At 34.8% G+C, this 21,368-nt stretch overlaps 1 protein-coding gene across 1 annotated transcript in view; it reads left to right on the top strand.

Moving 5' to 3' along the window:
- Window positions 1–21,368, top strand: part of LOC150101407 (1-phosphatidylinositol 4,5-bisphosphate phosphodiesterase classes I and II-like) — a 965,056-nt gene that overhangs the window by 228,340 nt on the left and 715,348 nt on the right. The window contains exon 3 of the mRNA XM_090400893.1: window positions 1,780–1,848. Within this exon, the coding sequence (XP_090257019.1) occupies window positions 1,780–1,848 (69 nt within the window). The remainder of the gene's footprint in view (window positions 1–1,779; window positions 1,849–21,368) is intronic.

Here is a 21,368-nt window from a genome sequence, read left to right as displayed (position 1 = left end):
TTGTAAGTGCACACCAGACGTTCATTTTTCATGAAATCTCTTTCAAGGTCTGTATATTAAGTGGGTAAACTAGAACTTTAAATTCGATAGTCGTGCCTGCATTCTCTGAAATATGAGATGTGTTACGTCTAGAAATGTAATAGGGTACTGAAGCTTTTTTGAATAAATTCCTCATATGTAATCTTTTCACACATAATCGTAGTGATTTCAAAAACGGGCTTGTCTGTCTGTTTCACTCATACGAAAACTGTTTCTCTGGACATGTTTTGAAACACGTGTGAACAGTGCACTGAGGAACGCCCAACTCCGAGCATGTGCATATTGACTTCTTCGGACTTCGTAAAAATAACTCTTTAATGCGATCATCAGTTTTTGAGAAATGTTCAGGCTTCCTGTAGACTTATGTTTCTCAGCACTGCAGGTTTATATAAATTGCTTATACCACGTCTGGGTATAGTTAACATGAGATGGATGAGCCGGATAGATTCCCTGAAATTCCCATTCATACGAATCCTCAATTTTACACACCATAATGCACGACTTGTACCACGGTACTGATGTACGATAGGTTTTCATCCTTTCGTAGGTGTGATTCTCATAAAAATAGGAAAGAGAATTATAATCAGGTAAACTATGGATTGAACTGCAGTCAACTGTAACTGAAAAAGAAGTTTTACACTTACAGAACCTAAAATCAGTTCTAAGATATTTTGATTATTTTGATTAATGTTAGTCAGATTCTGTGATGGGGTTTATTGAAGGGAGTGTTTTAGCAATCTAATGTGTATTACAATAGCGTTGACAAATGCACTAGACAGGTGGGATAAATATGCAGTAGTAGTATATATAGATTTATGCAAACGCCTGTGATAGATTGCCACAGAAGTATGGATTTTTGGGATTAAATAATTGGGATGGATGGGATTTGATAAGATTGAATATGAGATTAGCTATTTGATTGGTGTCAGATGTTGTGCGGGGAGGATGGAGAGGAATGCAGTATCACGAAAGAGGAAAGCCACCGGTGATGTGTCGTTAGAAGTCTGTTTATGGCCTATGCTGTTTAATTTAGATGTCCGGAGAAGAGTGATTAAGATGGTGTCGGATTTAATGGGAGGAGTAGGAGAAGACGATTTTTCTCAGAATAGATGAAGATAGAGCACAAGAGGCCATCTGTAGAAATTATGTAAGGAGGATGTGAATAGTAAAGTGAAGAACAGTTCTTTATATTTTTATTATTATTATTTTTTTTATATTTTTGCATGGAGAGTGATCAGTAAGCGGGATGCATTATCTAAAAAGTACAGATACATGAATTTAAGGCACAGTTCGATTTGCTGTACATCTGAATGCACGATAATGAGTTTTTTCGTTGAACGAACGCATTGTGGCATACTGGAATGGGATAGTTATGCAAAAGCACAAAACTCTGAATGGCGATATTAGATTAAATAACTATCATCAGTTTGTTTTGAAAAATATCTGCATTTAAAATCCCAGCATTGTTTTCTATAAATCCTACACTTCTGAATATGTAGTATCTGAAAATAACAATTTTAAACATTGATTTTTTGTTAGTGTGATTTCTTTCTATAATTAATTGGAGAAAGTGTGTAACAGAAAACATACACTTATATAAATTCATTTAACTTTCTTTACGAAAATCAAGTAAATAAATATATATCTACATAATATGCTATTTGAGATTATTTATCTGTTGGGAATTCCGAATAGTTTCTTTTTTATGTGCGTATTTATTTCTTTATTCGCCTTTTTCAGGAAACTGAAGTATTGGAAATCTCTAGTATCCGAGATACCAGAAATGGCAAATGTGCTCGTGTTCCACGGGTGAGTACACGAAACCGTTTCGATTTTTAGTGAACGTACGAGGACTTCTTTTTTTTCTTTTTTTTTTTAATTACGTTTTTTTTTCACATAATGTACTTGATTATTATTATTATTTAAAGAAATACTTGTACTTTTGTCGAAGTTCTATTTGAATGATTTTTCTCATATTTAATGTTGATATTATGATATTGCATACTTAAGTGTGCTTTAATAATACCGTATAACTTATTGAAAAAAAAACGTTTATTGCAAAGTATCTTATAGTATTTTAAGTATCTTGCCAAGTATTTACTATATTTTTACTTTAGCTGGCATTGTTTCTCCACCTGCAGGGTGTGGATTCCCATGCTTAATTTAAACAATAAGAAAAATCATTTATATTTTTATGGTAATCCCGTTCATGAAAGGTTGGGAACCTGTATCATAATTATATCCTATAGGCGGCCATAGACTAGTTAAGTCGGAAATCCTGCTGTGAAGGATATCCGACTTTTATTAAATTTGAAAGGCCGGGGGTGGGTAGCGAATGAAAAATAGTAGCGAGACGGCTGAAAATCAGAATGGTTGAAAACGCCGTTTCCTAGTCCTAGGCCTTCATGCCCGAGATGTGTGGTCATTTTCACATCCCTGTAAGGCATTGGATCTCGCTTGAGCAAGCAGGTTAAGTTAACGTCTCATAACACACACCCTAAGAAATGTTCGCGAAGTGTTAACCGATTTCCTCCATCAAAATTGAGGTCGCGCGTGGTCGTCGTAGTGAGAAGGACCGTCGTCGATGTCGACCGGAAACTTATGGCAATAATGCCGTACCGAACGATCGCATGGTGTATAAAAGCATCTACCTAGGATCGAGAGACTCGGCAGGGTAATCCACAGTCCCGGACATGTAATTGCTGCTCGTAAAATCACTGCTGGAGGTCGGGATCTGTAGTTCGAATTTGGTCACACCACTAAGATATCATTGCGATGCGCAAACTTGCATCACGTTGTGGCATCATCTCATTAAGAGCAAAAGGGGCACAGGTAGACCAGCCTAAGCCTCCGTCTTTAATGTTATCTCACCGAAGAAAACACATTCTTGTGTCGTATATCATATGGCTTAAGAGATATGCTAGGCGTCGTCGTACGAGCATGAAATGGGCAAGTGGTGCCTTGGATGTTCTCCATGTCAGCAGAGACTTCGCCAGGAATCTATCATTATCAAAAGCAGTGCATATTGTGATTACGATATTATTGGTATAATTTTTTATCATGTAGTTCTGGAGTGAAGTACTGTCGATGTGGAATACTGAAGCATCATCTACTTCTGATATTGAGGAAAGCATTCGCATTTTGCCAATGATGTTCTACCACTTGTAGCACATAATATTGTGTGCTGACAATGGCAAGATCTGTGAAAGATCTTTTGGATTGATGTCATCGAGAAGCTGTAGAGTACAACCATGTACTTTTCGGACATAAGTTTGTGATTTTGATCTATTCCCCGTAGATGAATGGAATCCCTCCATGCGTGAGATTTCGTAGTATAGAAGAAGGGGACTCGTTAATTTTATCATCTGTAGCAGTCTGTTGACACGAATTAATTTACTGATGGCTTTCATCACTTTCTCAAGATTCAGAAGAAATCTAATCGCATAGAATTGGTCGAATTAATATAGAATAGAATTGGCATAGAATGTTTTTAATACTCTACAAAAATGTTGGAATGGTTTTTTCTTTTCCGTCCATATCTACGCATGTTATTTCTGTTTCTACCCTTTTCAAACTCGTTTACAGGAGGTTTACAATATTCCATAAATTAGTGACAGGCAGGCTAGTAGATCATCGTGTCGTCTTGCCTACCCTTAGTTAATAGTTATTTTTATAATCTGAAAAATTATATTAATACATGATAATAGAAAACTTGCAAGAGGTATTGCAAAACCTTCAATTGTTTATCAGCATGTATGCCTGCATACTGATAAGCACGCATTCCTCTGTGTTTCAGTAAATTTTTATTGTAATGATTATCAGTTGGCCAAAATGCTTATTCTCATGTAATTTCTTATTTAACTGGACCTTGTTTTTTTTTTTTTAAAACGTTTGGCCCTGTCATTGTAGCTGTACAATGTGTTTTTCGCTTTTCTTCTTCTTGTCATATCATGCGTCTTTCTTGGCCTAGATATTCCCGAGATGCTTGTGTATTTCGCTTCCATGAATGCTATTTAGTGTTCGGCGTCCTCCTTCTACAGACTTCTCGCACTTCGACATTTATCACTTCATAGAGAGAGAGAGAGAGAGCAAGGGTGGATGGCAAAAGTCCAGTATTGTAGTAAGCTTCAAATAAAACTGCTGATAGCACCCATTTATAGACTTGGGTAAGATTTCTATTTTGGTTGGCATAAATCCTATTTTTTATTGATCGTCAAAATTCAAAGGAAAATAACGAATTCAAGTATTACTAACTGCGTCTTTCTTAATGAACACACTTGTAGTTATTCGGCTCTTAATCAACACTTGTTTTAATTAGTTCACAACTCCTGATTATTTTTTTTTCATTGTTCTAGCATACAGGGTGAATTCCCACATAACGTAGTGATTTCATTCCTGGTAACTTTGCATATGCTGGCGAAGTATTTCAGTGAGATAGAATGTTGAGTCATAAAGCAGAAAAAAACCCATTCATCTCTTCTTCTCTCTCTCTCTCTCTCTCTCATAAAAATGTAGTGGATCAAGCACTATGGAGCACAAGGGATGACATCGAGAACTGCGAAACATGAGTTAGAAAGAGACGAAATGTTCTTAGATTTTGCATCAACTTTTCTTACCATCTCTGTGTATCCTCCCTACATATGCAGAACTGATTACAGTGTGAAAGCAGAAAAATAAATTTAAAGACATTTACGATATTTAGAACATGACACAAAACTACATGTCACAAGAGATAGTACATAACTCAACATACATCTGCAAGAGTTCTAGATTTAATTGATGTATTAATTAATGACATCGCTATACGACAATAGCATTCACATTTTTTGTTGTAATCTACAATAAGACACTAGTGTTGTGTGACAATTATCGATCTTTATAAATGAGATACTACTGTGAAATCATTAGACCTCTATTAACACATCGCTCGAGTGCATTGGTGCCAGTTTCAAATCGTGGTAATTCTGATTAGTATTGCGTTTACACTTCATATGTCAGATATATTGCTTTTAGTTTTGAATAATTTAATGCAAAAAATGAATAGTGCTTACACCGTATTTTAATAGATCCACATTGGCCATTGGGTCGTTAAATGCTCCCCCCTCCCCCATATATTGAAAAAATATGTTAATATTAGGAAGATTTTGTTGATAGCACAAATTGGTCTTCGTTTACTGATACTTGGTTACTTTGGAAGTACTTCGTGTTATCATTTTATCTACGTTAAATATTTAGGTTGAAGTAGGCTAAGTATCTCTTAAGAGGTTTGAATGCCAATTTTGTGACCTCTCCAACGTCATCCTCTAGAGTCACCTTAACTTCTATTGTCAAAAATTTGCGACACTTCAGATAAGACTTAATTTTTTTAGAAGAAATGTAACTCTCAAACGAAATCAACCCCATGTAAGAAGGTTTGTATGCCTATAGCACATTGAAAATATATTTTGGTGAGCTTGGAAGGTAGGTCATCCACAAATCCTGATTTAGTAATCTAACAGAATTTTTTGACGCGTAAATAGAGAAAAATCAAGTTTATAAAAATAAATAAAATGAAAGGATGGAAATATGTAACTTTTGTTTATTCAAGTTTAGTAACTTTCGCATACACACAGAAAATGCACTCGTAAGAGTTTATTTTCTGCGTGATACTAGAAAATAATATCAGAAATATCAGATATTTTTACTAGTATTACAAAGCTGTTTAATTCATCAAACTGCATACACGCATATATACATGTTTACGTGATGTTTGCAAAAAAAAATTATATTTAAAAATTATGGTCTCCTGGTATGTAATGTTTGGAAAATGCTGGCTCACAGGTTGGAGAGCGGAAATGCCTATCCATTCGAAAGATTTACAAATTTGTGAAATCATCTTTGGTACATTACGGTGCCATAAAATCAACGATGGATCGTTGGCGGGTCCATCGTTGGTTTTAGGTGGACATATGATCATTTGGTTCAGTTGTTCTCTTTTCCCCCCTTCGCCTGTTTTTCCTGTTAAAATTATGTGTATTAATGATTGGGTTATGCATATGTTACTTGGATGCAGTTCGTGTAACGGATAGTTTTTTTTTTTTTTGTAAAAATGCATTGCAAAGATTCTTTAAAACTTTTAATCGCTCTTTCTCCCTCTCCAATCGTTATTTCTTGCTTTCCTATTTTTAAACTTTGTCCAGCTCACTGCCATCTTGAATGAAACAAAAATAGCCTCAGCTTATTACACTGTTTGGCCATCACGAACACAGAAGATGACCTATGTGCTGGAACTTTGTTCTATAACAGCTTTTTTTTTTTTTTTTAATGTGGCTTCCACTCTCGAAATCTTCTTGTAAGCCTATAGTGCATTCCTACCGTGAGTTGAATTAGGATTTTTTCCTATATATCTTCAACCTCCCGAAGATAGACTTAAGTTCAAGTCTAGTCGCTGACTAGAGGAACTTTTTCTAAGCCTTTCTTCGATCAGTTACCGATTTAGTCGATCTCTGGCAAGCGGGTTTTTTTCTCCCGAAAACTGGAGTTTTCCTTCACGCAAACTCAAAAAATCGACCGTAGAATCCACACTATTTTAGACAAGAACATATCGTGTTAGGTACTAAGAGATGGCACTAAACATACAAGTGCTGTTTAGGTACTAAACAGCACTTGTTTGCCAGCCTCTTGATCGGTTGTCAGTTACAATCAGTGATAGTCTTGGGCCGGCTATCTCTGGATACTGGTGGAGATTGAAATGGTCACTCAGTCTCAAAAAAGCTAGATTGGGTTAACAAAAGGCCTCGTCTGTTCCCAATAAGGAAATAAAAGCGTTAACTGAGTTATTTTTATTCTCTTTACGCACCTATTCCCAAAACCCTGATCTAGTGACCAAACATGCCACTTCAAGCATCTAGTAAATGGGGAATAGTTTCAGACCGGGCAATGAAATTTATTTGCCACATAAGACAATCACAAGCATCCATGCCCACTGCGGAATTCGTACCCGCAGCCTGTTGGTTATAGAGCGGATACGCCAACTACTCGCCCAACCATGTGATAAAGCTGGCGAACCATTTTTTTTTGGAATTATCAGTTGGACGTTATAGCTAGTTAACCTGTTTAATAACTTCACGATAAGCAGTGTCTTCGAAATAAGAAGCACTGCCATCAGGATCATTCATCAAATTTTTCTTTCTTTCCTGTAAAAAAAAAAGAAAACTCATACTAGTAAAACTTTTGATGAATCTTTGTCACTTACTTCAATATAAGCTTACATTTATATGAAACTTGGCTACTCATTATTTTGATAAATATTTCGGACACAATTTTTAAGAGTACATAGTTATTCATGTAATAGTATTTATTGTGCTGCACATATGACTTTAATGGCAAATAAATTTCTGATAATTTGATATAAATTATAGATCATATACTATGATCATTTATATGATCAAAGTATATGATCTTACTAAGAAATACTCTGATTTCTTAGGCCCGAATTACTAATTTACTTTTATAAACTGTATCTGGTGATAAGCTTTCAGTTCTTAGGGACCATGAGCCATTGATGTGCAAGTCTTTTTGAAAGGACATAATTATGAGAGTATAGCGAATCTAGAATAAACTCATATGTAAAAATTCGAAGAATTTCCTTTAGTTCCCACTTCTGCCGAGACCAGAGAACAAGCTTCTCATTAACATTCTTATCTCTCTCTCTCTATCTTTTAAATAATTTTAGTAATAGTATTTTATTTTAAATGTAATGTTGCAATAAAATGAAGTTATGAATCATATTTGCTGTCCACACTTAATTTTCGACCTTTTTTTTTGCGTATATAAAAATTGCTTACAACTTGCATTGCCTTGAATTGTCATTCGCAAAGGAAAGAAAAAAAAATCTTGTTCACCATTCCTGTAGCTTTTTGTATCTCTCGTCTTGCCACTAGAATCCTCGACCACAGCAGCTAGGTAAGTGCAATACAATCATATGACAGCAAATAATCCACTGCTTCCTGCTGTCATCTTGCCCACATTTCCGTCCACTCGTTCCGATGAACTGGCGTGATCATCTGGTGGTGTGTTTTTCGGTGTTCTTAGCTATGTGTATTACCGTCATTTCTCATTGTTATCTCGGACCAAAAAAAAAAAAAAAATGGAGGTACTTATCAGTATTTAGCTTCCAAATATCAGGTTGGCTACAAATTAGACATAGCTACTTTTGCTTACATTTTTATTGTATTTTTAATATGCGATATGTTGATGAAACAAATTTAGACATAGCTACTTTTGCTTACATTTTTATTGTATTTTTAATGTGCGATTTGTTGATGCTGTTGCTGAAACAAATTTAGACATAGCAACTTTTAGACATCTAAAAGAGCAGCTGCTAATTGCCGTCCAACTTCTCCTTTCTCGTTACTTGCGTGCGGATATATTATTATATTATTTGCTTTACTTGCGTGTGAATATAATGCAGTAGTCCAGCATTCTTTTAAAACGAGGTCATAGACCGACTTCCCCAATGTTTATGTGACAGAATTTTTATTGGTTGATGTCTGATCACCATACTACTTATTGGAGGCCTGAAGGGGAACTTAAAAAAAAATAGCACGTTTAATCTCTAGAACAGCGTTCCCTGCTTATTCGTGTCTAGTCCATCCACGATAAACGATACTAAAGTTACATCAAATGCACGAAAGGTTGCAACCTAGCACGTCAGTACTATGTGTGGCAAGATGTCAAGGAGAAAATTGAATCTGTTGACGCATTTTTTGGAACAGCTGAAGGCGAAAACAGAATGAGGGAGGCTTCTACCAAAAACAAAGCTAGATGGAATGAAGGAGAACGGAAGTTGGTTTGGTAGGTTTTAAATTAGATAGCAAATGAATGTTTACCAACAGCTGCTCGTGTTTTTAAATGTTGCAAGACAGGTGGAATAATAGTGGGAAGTTCAGCAGAATGTTTTTCATGAAAATATCTCTAGAAGGGGGATAAGGGAAAAGTCAGTCTATGGCATGTACTTAACGTCTGTGTTTGTTTGTGAGAGAGAGGGAGAGACAGTCTGTGCGTGAATGTGAGAAAGGAATCTTTAAATTAACCGGATTACCCTTTAATACTATTAAGTATTCTTAGAGAAGTTTTCGTGCATAACCCCAAATGTGTGGGTACTGTTCCCAAAGTGGGGCAGATTTGGAATTTGTGGAAGTAATGTCTTCAGCAGAAAAGTTCATCTGATGTTTTGTAGGTAGAAGAAGCTATGGTCGAGATGTATTTCTGCCAGGAAAGACTACAGGCGAAAAGATAGCCCAAGAACAGAAATCTGATCCTGTTTGTAGTAAAAAATAAAAATCTGGATACTATCAAAAATTAGGAGAACTGAGATCTTTTTTGTAAGAAATAAGCTAGCGTATGCTTAGGTCGCATTGAAATCCAGAAGGTTATCCTAGCCTCACTGGCGAATAGCAAGAAGGTCAGATTTTAATGCATTATTTAGGGAAAATATTGAAGCTATGCACTATTAGATTTATTAAACGAAGAAGAGGGATACAGTGTATACTGCTTCAGCAAAGTTATATATGGATTTGAGGCAAGAAGCAATTATTTGAGGTCATTTATGTATAGGAGTAATAAAATGTATGAAGAGTGTAGAGTCCTGAGTACTCCTGCATTAGTAGTAAAAATTGAGGAAAGGAAGTTATCTACCACAACAGTAATGGATAAAAGGCAGAACATAAAATGGAAGTTCGCTGAGTGGATGTCTTTCAGTGCAGGTCAGGAATGTTCTAGCATTGCCAAGTGCTACTATGTGAGTTTCTCAAAACCTTTCTATGGCTTGTGGTGGCGGATAATACTTGTTTACAAGTTTTTTGCAAGTATTATTTGATATGTTTTTTTGGTGGGGGGGGGGGTATGTGACTTCGATTTTTTTTTTTTGTTGGAACTGATTTTTTTTGTATTTGGGGTTGATTTTGGGGAGATTTTTAACAGAAGTAAAATCTGTATTTGATTATTTGATTATGTTGTCTTTCATTGTTGCCGCGGAGGAAGAATTAAAGAATAGGGGTGTGCAGTGGGCGGTGAAATATTCATGAACATACCGCTCACACAAGGGGACCCACTTATGTTCATTCGTGCTTTTGACATACCACCATGCTCGGAATTGAGATTTTCAACTTTCCGTGGGTAAGCGTTCATATTTTTATATGAATAAAAATTCCATGTGAAAATAAATCTGCTTTGGAAACTTATTTGAAATCAAGTGAGGATCTAAAATTAAACTGATTATTAGTAACTTGTGTTTATTGAAATGATACAGTATTATATCACGCAGTTAACGATTACTAATTTTAGGTGAGGTTACACAATCGCATCTTGCATGCTTTTTATACTTCATCGGCAGACGTAAGCTTACGCACTTTGGTTGCCATGGCACCACAAATATTTTTCTGTTTATCTTTTTATTTTCTTCTTTAGTTCCCATATTCTTAAAATCACAGTGGATGGGGGGAATGACTTTTAGGTAGCTCCACGGAGTATTAACTACAAAGCAGAAACTAGAAACCTGAGTGGAACAAGACGAAGTTAGCCACCGAGTAGCAGCCGGAGGGAAGGATACCTCCACTGTTCCCATAGCAACAGTAGCTTCTACTTGCGTTGTCGAGAATGAAATGGCTGCTGTAGTTAAGTGGCAAATTCTTATCAAATTAAAATAAATAAATAAAATGAAAGAAAGAGGCGATATTTAAGTGCGCTTGCACAGTGCTCTATTATGCTCATTTGAGCTTGAAATTTATCGTTTCACTGAAATCATAACACTGTAAAAATGGCAAATATTCATAACAAGGATGGGATTAGCATATGCTTGCGGATAGTTAAATATGTATAACACATAAAACTATTTATTTTATTTTGAACATTATAAAATTGGCATTGGAGTTAAAATCCGTATTTCCTTTTAGCATGTAGCTCTGATTTTATGTCCATATTTTCAGCCTGTGTACTACGTTAACACAAAGAAAACCTTATCACTGCAGCATTGGAATCAGATGCTGACATATGATAACAAATTGCACCGATTTATCAAAAGTATCGCTTCCCAAGATTTTAACATTTCATTCTGTTTATCTAGGAGGGATAATAGTCTCCATTCCAATTTCTCTAAACTCATCGCATTAATTTAAGTTAATTTCAAGCCGATCTAATTAATATTTGGCTGAACTTACTGGTTGCAAGTTGGCACAAGGTGAAGTTCCTCGCGAATTCATCATTTCAATGCAACTGTCTTTTATAGCATGATGCATATATTGTATTTTTCATTACACAGTAAAAATAATACTCATCATTACTAATATTTCATTAATCTCATTGATTTTCAGATATATTTAAACTAATTTTGTAAAATAACTTTAAAACAAGATCTTAAGAGTCGCCTTTAATTGAGGATATCTAAATTGTTAATATTATTTATGAAATGGGCATGGTGTGCCCCATAATGATGTCATTCAGGATTACATTTCCAACCAGTAAATTCTTACAACTGTCTGGAAAATAAATACATAAAGTTAAACATGAGAATCACAAATGGCACCTTTGTGTCCAATGGACGGTTGATGATCCTAAATATTATTGCTATGGCATTGTATTAATGCATTTGTAACTTATTCAGTATTAGAATTTTGTAATCAGCGACATCGCTTCCTTTCGACCGCATGTTATACTGTATGATGCAATTTTTCATGTGACCATGGACTGCAGCTAGATGCTTCACCGCCCACCTCCGGTTAAAACGAAACCAGTTTACAAATATCGATTTGAAAATCACTCAAAAGGTTTAACAACGCGCCGAGTTTTTTTATTTTTTACGTGTTCGTGAATTTTTTTTTTTTTTTAATCATTTGTAGACTATTTCAAATGTCTAGCGCGTTCAGGCCTTCATGACGAACTTACACGATTAACTTCAGGGTACCATTCACGGAAGAGCCTACTGTAATATGATGTATCATATCTCACCTTGGACTCAATCAACGTTGGCGCATTTGCCACTTACTCCCGCAACATATTTATGTTCACTGTTTAAAGAATTTCTTGGAATTATATATTCCAGATAATCAAACGTGTTTTTGTTGAATTTCGTTTGTTATTAAAGCTGCTCTTTAAATGAGTAAGGCAATAAATGGAGATTATTTTTTATTTTATACGTATCCCATTACGACATGTAAATATGATTCCCTTAAGTTCAGTTCTAGTATTTAAAAAAAACAAAAAAACACACGGAAACTTGCGAGAGGAGTAAAAGGATGTTCTCTTTTATTAAGGAAACTGGATATTTTAGCACTTTTAAGAAAAATAACAGTTAGATACAATGTTTCAGTGTGCCTTCTTTCTAATTTTTTTTTAAAAAACATCAATTTTTAAAGGGTGAAGCACCCAATATAAAAGTATATATTTTTGATATTTTGGTGAAGCGGTACTTTTACACGTGGTAGTAGCAACATTAAAAATAATAATAATCTTAAGCAAATCTGCAAGGTGGTTTAGACTCGCTTCGTAATTTGAAATTCGAAATAAGTTTATCCTGTCAGTTATGTCACTCCAGTTCTGCTATCATTCTGCCCAGTCTCCATAGAGTCTGGAGACACATCACGTGGCACCGATAGCTAATAGCTTGCGTACATTGCCTTGAACATTCAAGAAAAATTCAACTGAAAAAAAAAATGTTTTCCTTAAAACTTCGCCAGTTGATAGAGGAAAACGTTAGTACGACAAAGGAGGAATCAGCTGCTCCGTATTGTAAGCATCCAGCGATATTTCCTATTCTATAATCTCCAGGGAGCGAGGGACTCATCGAGGGAGGCCACGTACTATATGTAGCAGCTATCATACTGTACATATCTGTACAGAAAGTATTTGGATTGATATAATTATATCAATCTAAATAATTATATAATTATATCAAATTGAAGTCTCCCTCAGAGTAAGTTCCTTCAACAACATAATTAGTCCTTCGTTCTTGCCATTGTTTGAAACAATTATCAGGAATGATTTTTGGGATAACCAAGAGGACTTTCGTTCAATTTCATTTGAGCACCCTGACTTCAAAAAATCTGAGAAATTTCTAAATATTTGGGCTTCAGGAAAGCAAGTAGCACAAGAAAAAAATGACATAAATATGGATAAAGATGTGTTATTTTTTGAGGATAAAAAATGCTAGATGAAAGTCGTGAGTGCGCTTTATCGTAATGAAGCATTCGTTTTCCAGGTTCTGTTCTTTGGACATTTCTTGTGAGCTGCTTCATTTTTTCATTATGATGAATGTTTCATCACTTTCCTCTTTACGCTCAAAGAGTTCGCAAGATATTTAGGATCGATTTGCTCACCTTTTTTTTAGCCTATGCTGCACGAATTTTGCTAAAATGCACTGAATTCATGTTCAGATCTTCGGTTTAAATTGGGTCGTACTTAGCTTATGAAAATTCCAGCGTTTTCTTCTATCTCCATCGAAAGTGATTCCATAGCATCTGTTTTCGAAACACTCTTCAAATCAAAGGAACCATACAAACATGCGAGTTTCGTCTAGCAGTTTTTATCCTCAAAAAAGGAACACATCTTCCATATTTACTTGTCTTATGCTACTTGTTTTCCTGAAACGTCCTACGGCAGCAGCTATATGCTGTTATCAGTAAAAATAAGTGTGTACATTAGTACTTTCTACCATCATACATGAGTAAAGATAAGAGGGAAATAAGAGAATAGATGGAGCAAGGGTAATTTATTAATGACAAAAATTAGATGAATCCAAAATTTTATTCAAATACGTTCTTTCAAACATCTTAAAAATTTACATGAACCACAACAGACTTGAGCGCAACAACCGATGACTTAATTGTTAAAGTCTGCACAAACATACTCCACGTTCATATAACATGCGTATATTTGATATTGGAATACATCAAAATCCGGAACTTTTTTGAATATTATATACTTTATTTTTTTTTTTTTTTTGTGCTGCTAATTTTTATTTCCTATTGATATTTTCACCAGTTTCAAACTCGGAAACTTTTCATTTACTTGCATTTATTTCATATTTTCTGATACAATTTAATATGTTATTTAGACTATTGGAATATACATAATTCGCATGCTAAATACGGAAAACGGGAGAGAAAAGATTGAGCCATTCATAATGGAGATTGCCGTATCTGCGAGTGAATCATAATTCATTAATCAATAATCTGTGGTTCAGATTTCTATGAATGAAGGAAGGTGCTTTCAATTTTTAAATTATCCGCTTTGTGTGTGTGTGTGTGTGTGTGTGTGTGTGTGTGTGTGTGTGTGTGTGTGTGTGTGTGTGTGTGTGTGTGTGTATATATATATATATATATATATATATATATATATATATATATATATATATATAATTTTATTTGAACATGCATTTGCTTGCTTATAAGAACGAAATTCTTTCTCAAAATTATTTCTAATTTATGTTTTAGTGAAATCTAACATAAAATGTTTTGAACGTTTTTTTTGACAGAGACGCTAATTTTTGTATGCCGTGTTTTTTGGACACAAGTAATCGCCTTTTTTAAACCCCAGATAGAGATTGAGGGGGGGGGGGGGGAAGAGAATAGATGAAGCAAATGTTAATTCAACAGATATCGAGTAGTTTGATATTTTACTACCCAGAAGAGGAAATTGTTAATTTCTCACGTTTCTCAAGTTTAATCAAAGTGTAGTTAATTTCTACTCATAACAACGGCAATATATTAGCTTTCTTACTTTTTCTTCGCATTATTTCCTCCCAGCTTTCTTTGATAGCAATTAGTTTGCACTAGAAAGCTCAGGTAACAGGAGATGTTTAATTGTTTGGGGAGGGGAAGAGGACGTGATAGATGGAGCATCTTGTTTTCACGCTTTTATCAACTTTTGGCTTCGCCAAATTGGATAAAAGAAAATTATCTCGTTCGTTTGCGTACTCACTAGCCTGCACGTGAACTAATCTTTTGAAGTAATCAAGCGTATTTTCAAAATGGCAATGTGAAAGTGACTTCATCAGTTAGATGGCGTGGATAGAGCATTCTAATTTTGTTCAGAAAAGCAATGAGGATTAAACCCTATCTAACTGACTGGGTAACGTTCATTTTTTTTTCTTCAGAAAAGATAGACCGAATTAAAAATTATGATTGTCTTTTAATAGACTTTTTTAAAAGCCGTTCTTTATCGCTACATTCTATTTCAACATGCATGACAATCATCTTGCATTCTATTATAGTAAAATTTCATTATCAAATAGTCATTGGCTGATGAAATTTCCGTTTATCTGTTGCCGGAGAAGAAGCTCTGTCATTATCGTTCAGCTCTATTAATGAAATTCTTCTTATTCTTTTTTTTTTTGCTAGAGCCTCCGTGGTTGACTTGCAACGATGACGTGACATACAGGATGAAACAACTCGGAAACTTAGTTTCTTTCTTCTTTTTTATTTATTTCTTCGGATAAAAAAAAAAAAAGAACGGCGGAAAAGTACACGCAGTTGTCAGACACTGTGTACTGGGCTCGTAACTTTAATTATAATTCCAGTTACATCAAACTATTATTTTTGCTACTTTGCTTCATTTCTTTGCATGAGGAGAATAAAGAGTACTAGGCTATCATTTGATTTAAATAGCTGTTTGGTTGATTTCACGGAAATACCGCTAGCAGAACATTGTTTCAAGAACAGAAGTAGCAGGAACGAGGAAGAAAAGTGAATTTGCCGAGTTAGAAGCTGAGTTGTCAATGGTTGCTAGTTAACTACTGCTGTTTTGTTAAAAACATTGTTGAGGATGACTAAATCATAACTGTCAACTTATTGAATAATGTCCATAAAGTATCTAGCATCAAGGATTTCAACATGTTGGCGAGTGTCGCTATTCAAATCCGCGCGAATAGTCTTCTAAACCTAAATGGAGCAGAATTGGAATAGTTTTTGCATGTAGAAAGTAAAGCCCGAAGCAAAAGAGAAACCTTAATTATCTTGGATGCTACTAATATGATTATGTCATGATGGTAGTATTCATTCAACGGAAACATTTTTCTTTCCTTTTCTTTCTCTCCACACAGAGAAGGATATGAAGCATTCGAGGACGCCTCAGAGGCTAGTCTCCATACTTTACCATATTGGCTTGGAGAATTCTAAGTCCGTCTTGAAATACGATAAACATTCTTAAGAAATTTTCAGCTGTAGGAAGATGATTTCATGCTGAGATAATATAGTAGAGTTGCTACTGTCGGAAAATTTGTTTCCTCTCTTCACCCTTTGGCATAATCTTAAACAGAAATTGGTGGTGAAGTGCAAACTTCATCCATTCGATCCGCAACTAATGTATGAGGCATTCTATATGCTGATCAGTATGAACACCGATGAAACAAGTTTCAAAACAACGTAATGCTTCTCAAAACAAGAGGAATTACGATTATATTATTTCGATTATTGTCATTCGAATAATCAACTACATCAGGAATATTTTGTAACTGCTTGTAGTAAATAATAGAAATTTGTTATCTACAAAAGTGTTTTGTTAAATATTCTGAAGGCATCTGTTGTAGTTAAGGGTTATGCAAGAATCCTATTTGTTTGTGTCAAGATTATCTTAAATCAATTTATCTGAATTAACTTGTTTTTATTGTACAATCTCTGAGTTTTTAAGATGTCACAAGTAGGTCAAAGTGTATATAAATTCATTGTGTGGTTGTGTTTTTTTTCTCTCTCTATAATCAATGTATAAGAAAATTACTTGGCAAATAATGTAATGAGCACATATTGCATTAAAAGTTTGGTATTTGTTCATTCGTAATCAATTGAACAACATGCAAACAGAGAAATTTTGCCTAGTGTCCTGATAGCAAATTGGAAAAAAAAATTGACAAAAGTGTTGAGCTCTTCCAGGTGAATTCTCTAAAGGTCCTAGTACTGAAGATATAGAGTAGTTGTAGTAGTTTACAGTGTAGTTGTTTTCTGTGTGTGTGTGTGTGTGTGTGTGTGTGTGTGTGTGTGTGTGTGTGTGTGTGTGTGTGTGTGTGTGTGTACATACACAATTGGTCATTGAAAAGTGTGTTAGAGGATGGAATCATTTTTGATTTTCTGATTATGAATAGCCCTAACAGTTGTTTATATGCCTTTTCATTTGGGAATTGGTCATTGACTACAGTATCTATAATAAACATGTATGATTCAAAATACATGGTATCTGTTAGTTCGTTTTGTTCATCCATTCTGTTTTATATGCTATGTAATAAACATACCTTGAAAATATTTTGAGGAAATTTTTCATCCTCAAATTTATTCCAATATTTGTTGAATGTTATTCAGTATATATGTTACTAAAATACTTGCCTGCTGTTTTTTCTACACACCGCTCTGTCTCTCCCTCCCCCCCATTGTTGTAGTAATTATGTAGAACATGAACAAATAAAACAGGAAGAAAATCTAACTTTCTTGGGAGACCTGTATATCAGGCATGGGCAACCTTTCTTAGTTCGGGGGCCAAATTACCATTCTGTCTCCGAGTCAAGGGCCGGACCAAATTATTAAATAAAATAAATTAATATTAAATGAATTAAAACAAGTTGCTACTTCATATTTCATTTATTTATAATATAATGCTTTGGTGTAAAGCTCTACATAAATTTTATAATATAATGAAACATTACAATTTAATGTGAAGATTGACCATGTACTTCAACTAGGAGATTATCAATATTGACGTTAATATTACTTAAGGATAATCGCATAGAATTTTCGAGGTTTTCGTCCGTTATTCTTCTCTGTGCATACATATATGTGCTGCTGAAAAGACAAACGATTTTTCTTGAAAAGGCGCGTAAATTCGTATATTTTTCTTCCACCAAATAAAATTTATAAAAATCCGTCAAAGCCATGTTATTAAATTGTGATTTAAGCACTAAATCCGCCTGAAGCTCAGTAAGTTCAATATGTAAGTTTTCTGGCACATTATTTACATCAGCATCCATCGGACGAACAAATATAGCGAATGTGGAGTCTTTGTTTTTGAAGTCGGCAAACCTTGTATCAAATTGCACTATTAGCGCCTTCAGTTCATCTCCATAAAAATTATAAGGGATATTTTTATGAGTTGCTAGAGTAGGAAAATGATAATAATTTTTAGCTCTTATCTGACTTTCCAACAATCTTAATTTATTACAGAAAGTTTTGACATGTCCATGCAGTTCATGAACCAATTGTCCTTGTTTTTGCAATTTAAGATTCAGTTCGTTTAGGTATCCGGTGGCAACTGCAAAGAATGCTAAATCACACACCCACTCATCATCTTTTACTTGGTTAATTGTGTCTCCTTTTATGTCCATAAAATCTGCAATGTCTTGTCTCAGATCATAAAATCAAATCGTTTTAACATTTTACCTTTACTCAACCACCTTTCTTGATAAACCGAAAATAGGTCTGCCAAATACTCCTTAAATTGGTGGTGATTAAGTGCACGTGACTTAATACAGTTAATACTGCTACTACAACTTCCATAACATTTGTGAATTTAATCGATTTTGCACACAGATTTTGTTGGTGGATAATGCAGTGAAAATTTGTTAAATTTTCCGGATGGATCTGCAGTTCTATTGCTCTTTCATGAACTATTCCAATAAATCCCTTCTGTGCACCAACCATTGCAGGGGCTCTGTCAGTGCATATGCCAGATAGTGAACTCCATTTAAGCCCAAATCTCTCGAAGACTATTTTGACTGTTTCAAATATATCTTCACCGGTAGTTGTTCCTTTTAACGGCCGCAGCGCCAATAATTCTTCTGTGATGTGGAAATCCGCATCAACTCCTCGAATAAATATTGCTAGTTGTGCTGTATCGGAGGCATCGGTGCTGTCATCCAAAGCAATTGAAAATGTTTCCAATCTAGCAATCTTCTCTTTTAAACTTTTTTTGATGTCATCAGCCATAATTTCTATCCATCGGACAACAGTACGTCTCGACAAACGAATATTCTCGAAGTCTTTTTTTCTTTTCAGGACATATTATACTTGCAACATCCAGCAGACATTCTTTGATAAATTCTCCTTCATCAAATGACTTAGAATGCTTAGCGATTTTTTCGCTTACCACAAAGCTGGCTTTGACAATTCTGTAGTGCTGCGTTCTTTGCTTGTTGAACATTTGCTGCTGGGTATCCAAGTTCTTCTTCAACTTCTGTATTTCATCTTTTCGTAGTTGTCCATCAATTTTTGGGTGATCCGCATGTCTCGAAGTAAAGTGTTTCTTCAAGTTGTATTCTTTGTTGACGGATACGGATTCGTTGCACAGCAAACATACAGGCAAACCTTTATTCAGAATAAAATAATAATCCTCCGTCCAGTACTCTTGAAATTGACGATTCTCTGCATATACTTTTCGTTTTTTTTTTTTTTTTTTTGAAATAACCCCTGACATTGTCCCAAATTTATAAGCGATATTCAGAACTGTCAAACAAAACTGTCTTCTACACCGCAGGCACTGAACAGAACACAACATCAACGCAGGCACCGAACAGAACATAACATCAATGCAGGCACTGAACAAAGCACAGCACCAACGCAAGTACCGAACTGACACGTTGTAACACATTCACACACGCCGCTATTCAAAGTGAGAAAGAGACCTTGATTGGAGAAAACATAGTGTGTTTTGCGCAAGTCATATGACGCCAGCTTAATGTGAGTTAGTAGAACACACCGTGTTTTCTCCCATCATGAATCAGATAAACGTCGCTGAAATAGATTAGGGCCGGATCAAAAGAAGTAGAGGACCGGATCTGGCCCGCGAGCCGGGGGTTGCCCATATGTGCTGTATAGCATTGTTCTATCCTATTCACACCTGCTTTTCTGTCACGCGCCAGCTGTCGTGTGAAGAGCCAATCGATAATATGGTTCATGTAAGATATCATCTAACCAATTCATGCTGCAATGTAATCTCGTGTAGAACGTTGGTAGATATAAGGAACGAATCGAAGTAGGGTACTGAGGAGTGGAATTACGTGCGCTATTTCTTACTGACATTGTGAGACGACAGTGATAGATCACCAAGACGGTAAAATTGAATATATGAACACGAGCAGATTGTACATACAATAAAGTATAAGAAAATTTATAGACTTCGACAGTTTGCTGAATACTTTCCTCTTAGAGCACTGCAATATATTTCTCCTTTCTAAATGCATCTTTATACTGTGAGCAGAAAATAAATTAATGTATACGCAGTCTATGAATAAAGTAAAATTAATGTATGTGGTATATGTATCAAATACTGTATTTCGATATCGGTGATTTATCTATAAATTCCCCCCCCCCCCGCTTTTACTTAAAGTTGTAGATGCTTTAATAGTGCATTTTGCTGATGAGTCTAAAATACCTGTTCTTTAGGATTTAAGTGATGATGGTTGAGATGTTTAATCCAAATCTGCAATCCAAACATTCCCATCACATTAGGACATTTTTTAAAATAAACATGGGGAAATTTGATCAAATATAATATTAGGAATCATTATGTATTTCAAGAACTTAGGCCTATTATTGCTTGGTCGTAGCAGAAGCCATCGGCAAGTTTCTTCAATGAACAACCTTTTTCTAGTTTTATACTGAAGTACTTGTTTCATTAATTCATCGGCGTGCATTATTTTAACATGCTCCATTCGTGTTTATACTTCTTTATTTTCTGTATCACTGGTTCTTTGTTTATTTTTTCATTATTTCTTTTCATGATTAAATAGGGTATATTTTCCCTTTTATTTTATAAATTTAATTTCAGATGCTATTAACCATAGCCTATCTTTTTGTTTTATTTTCCGAATTTCACTTCAATATTGTAGTAATGTTGCTGCGTATATAAATAAACTTTTAATTTTTCTTTATGCCAGGTTAGGTTTAAGCGTAGAATTTATTACATCTGTTATTTTTCTGTATTTTTTAAAATTTTCATATGTATATCTTTTTTTATCTTCGTAAATGGAGCTATATGAAGATGAAATTGGTTTATTTGGCATAATGCAGGGTGATCAGGAATGTAACTTACATGCAGTGTTTGTCAGTCGAATAAGCTGGAACTGTGGGCATGTATGTGACAATGACTATCAGTTAAGTGTTAGTAAATGTAAAGTTATGCAGTTTGGTGTAATGAGATATCTAATGGCGTATTTTATTGGCAGGATTATGCCAGAAGAAACTGACCATGCTACTGATCTTTGAGTTTTAGCAAGAAATTGAAGTTCAGGGGTCATATAACAGAATTGTGAATACAGTTCAGATGATAATTGCAATACTGAAATGAACACCTACATGTAAGAATAAGGAAGTCAT

This window comes from Typopeltis vanoorti, chromosome 11 (assembly GCF_054136105.1).
Source record: "Typopeltis vanoorti isolate ZY-2024b chromosome 11, IOZ_Tvanoo_1.0, whole genome shotgun sequence".
NCBI classification, from domain to species: domain Eukaryota; kingdom Metazoa; phylum Arthropoda; class Arachnida; order Uropygi; family Thelyphonidae; genus Typopeltis; species Typopeltis vanoorti.
The sequence above is the reverse complement of the archived record's forward strand: the minus strand, read 5'-3'. Positions and strand labels throughout refer to the sequence as shown.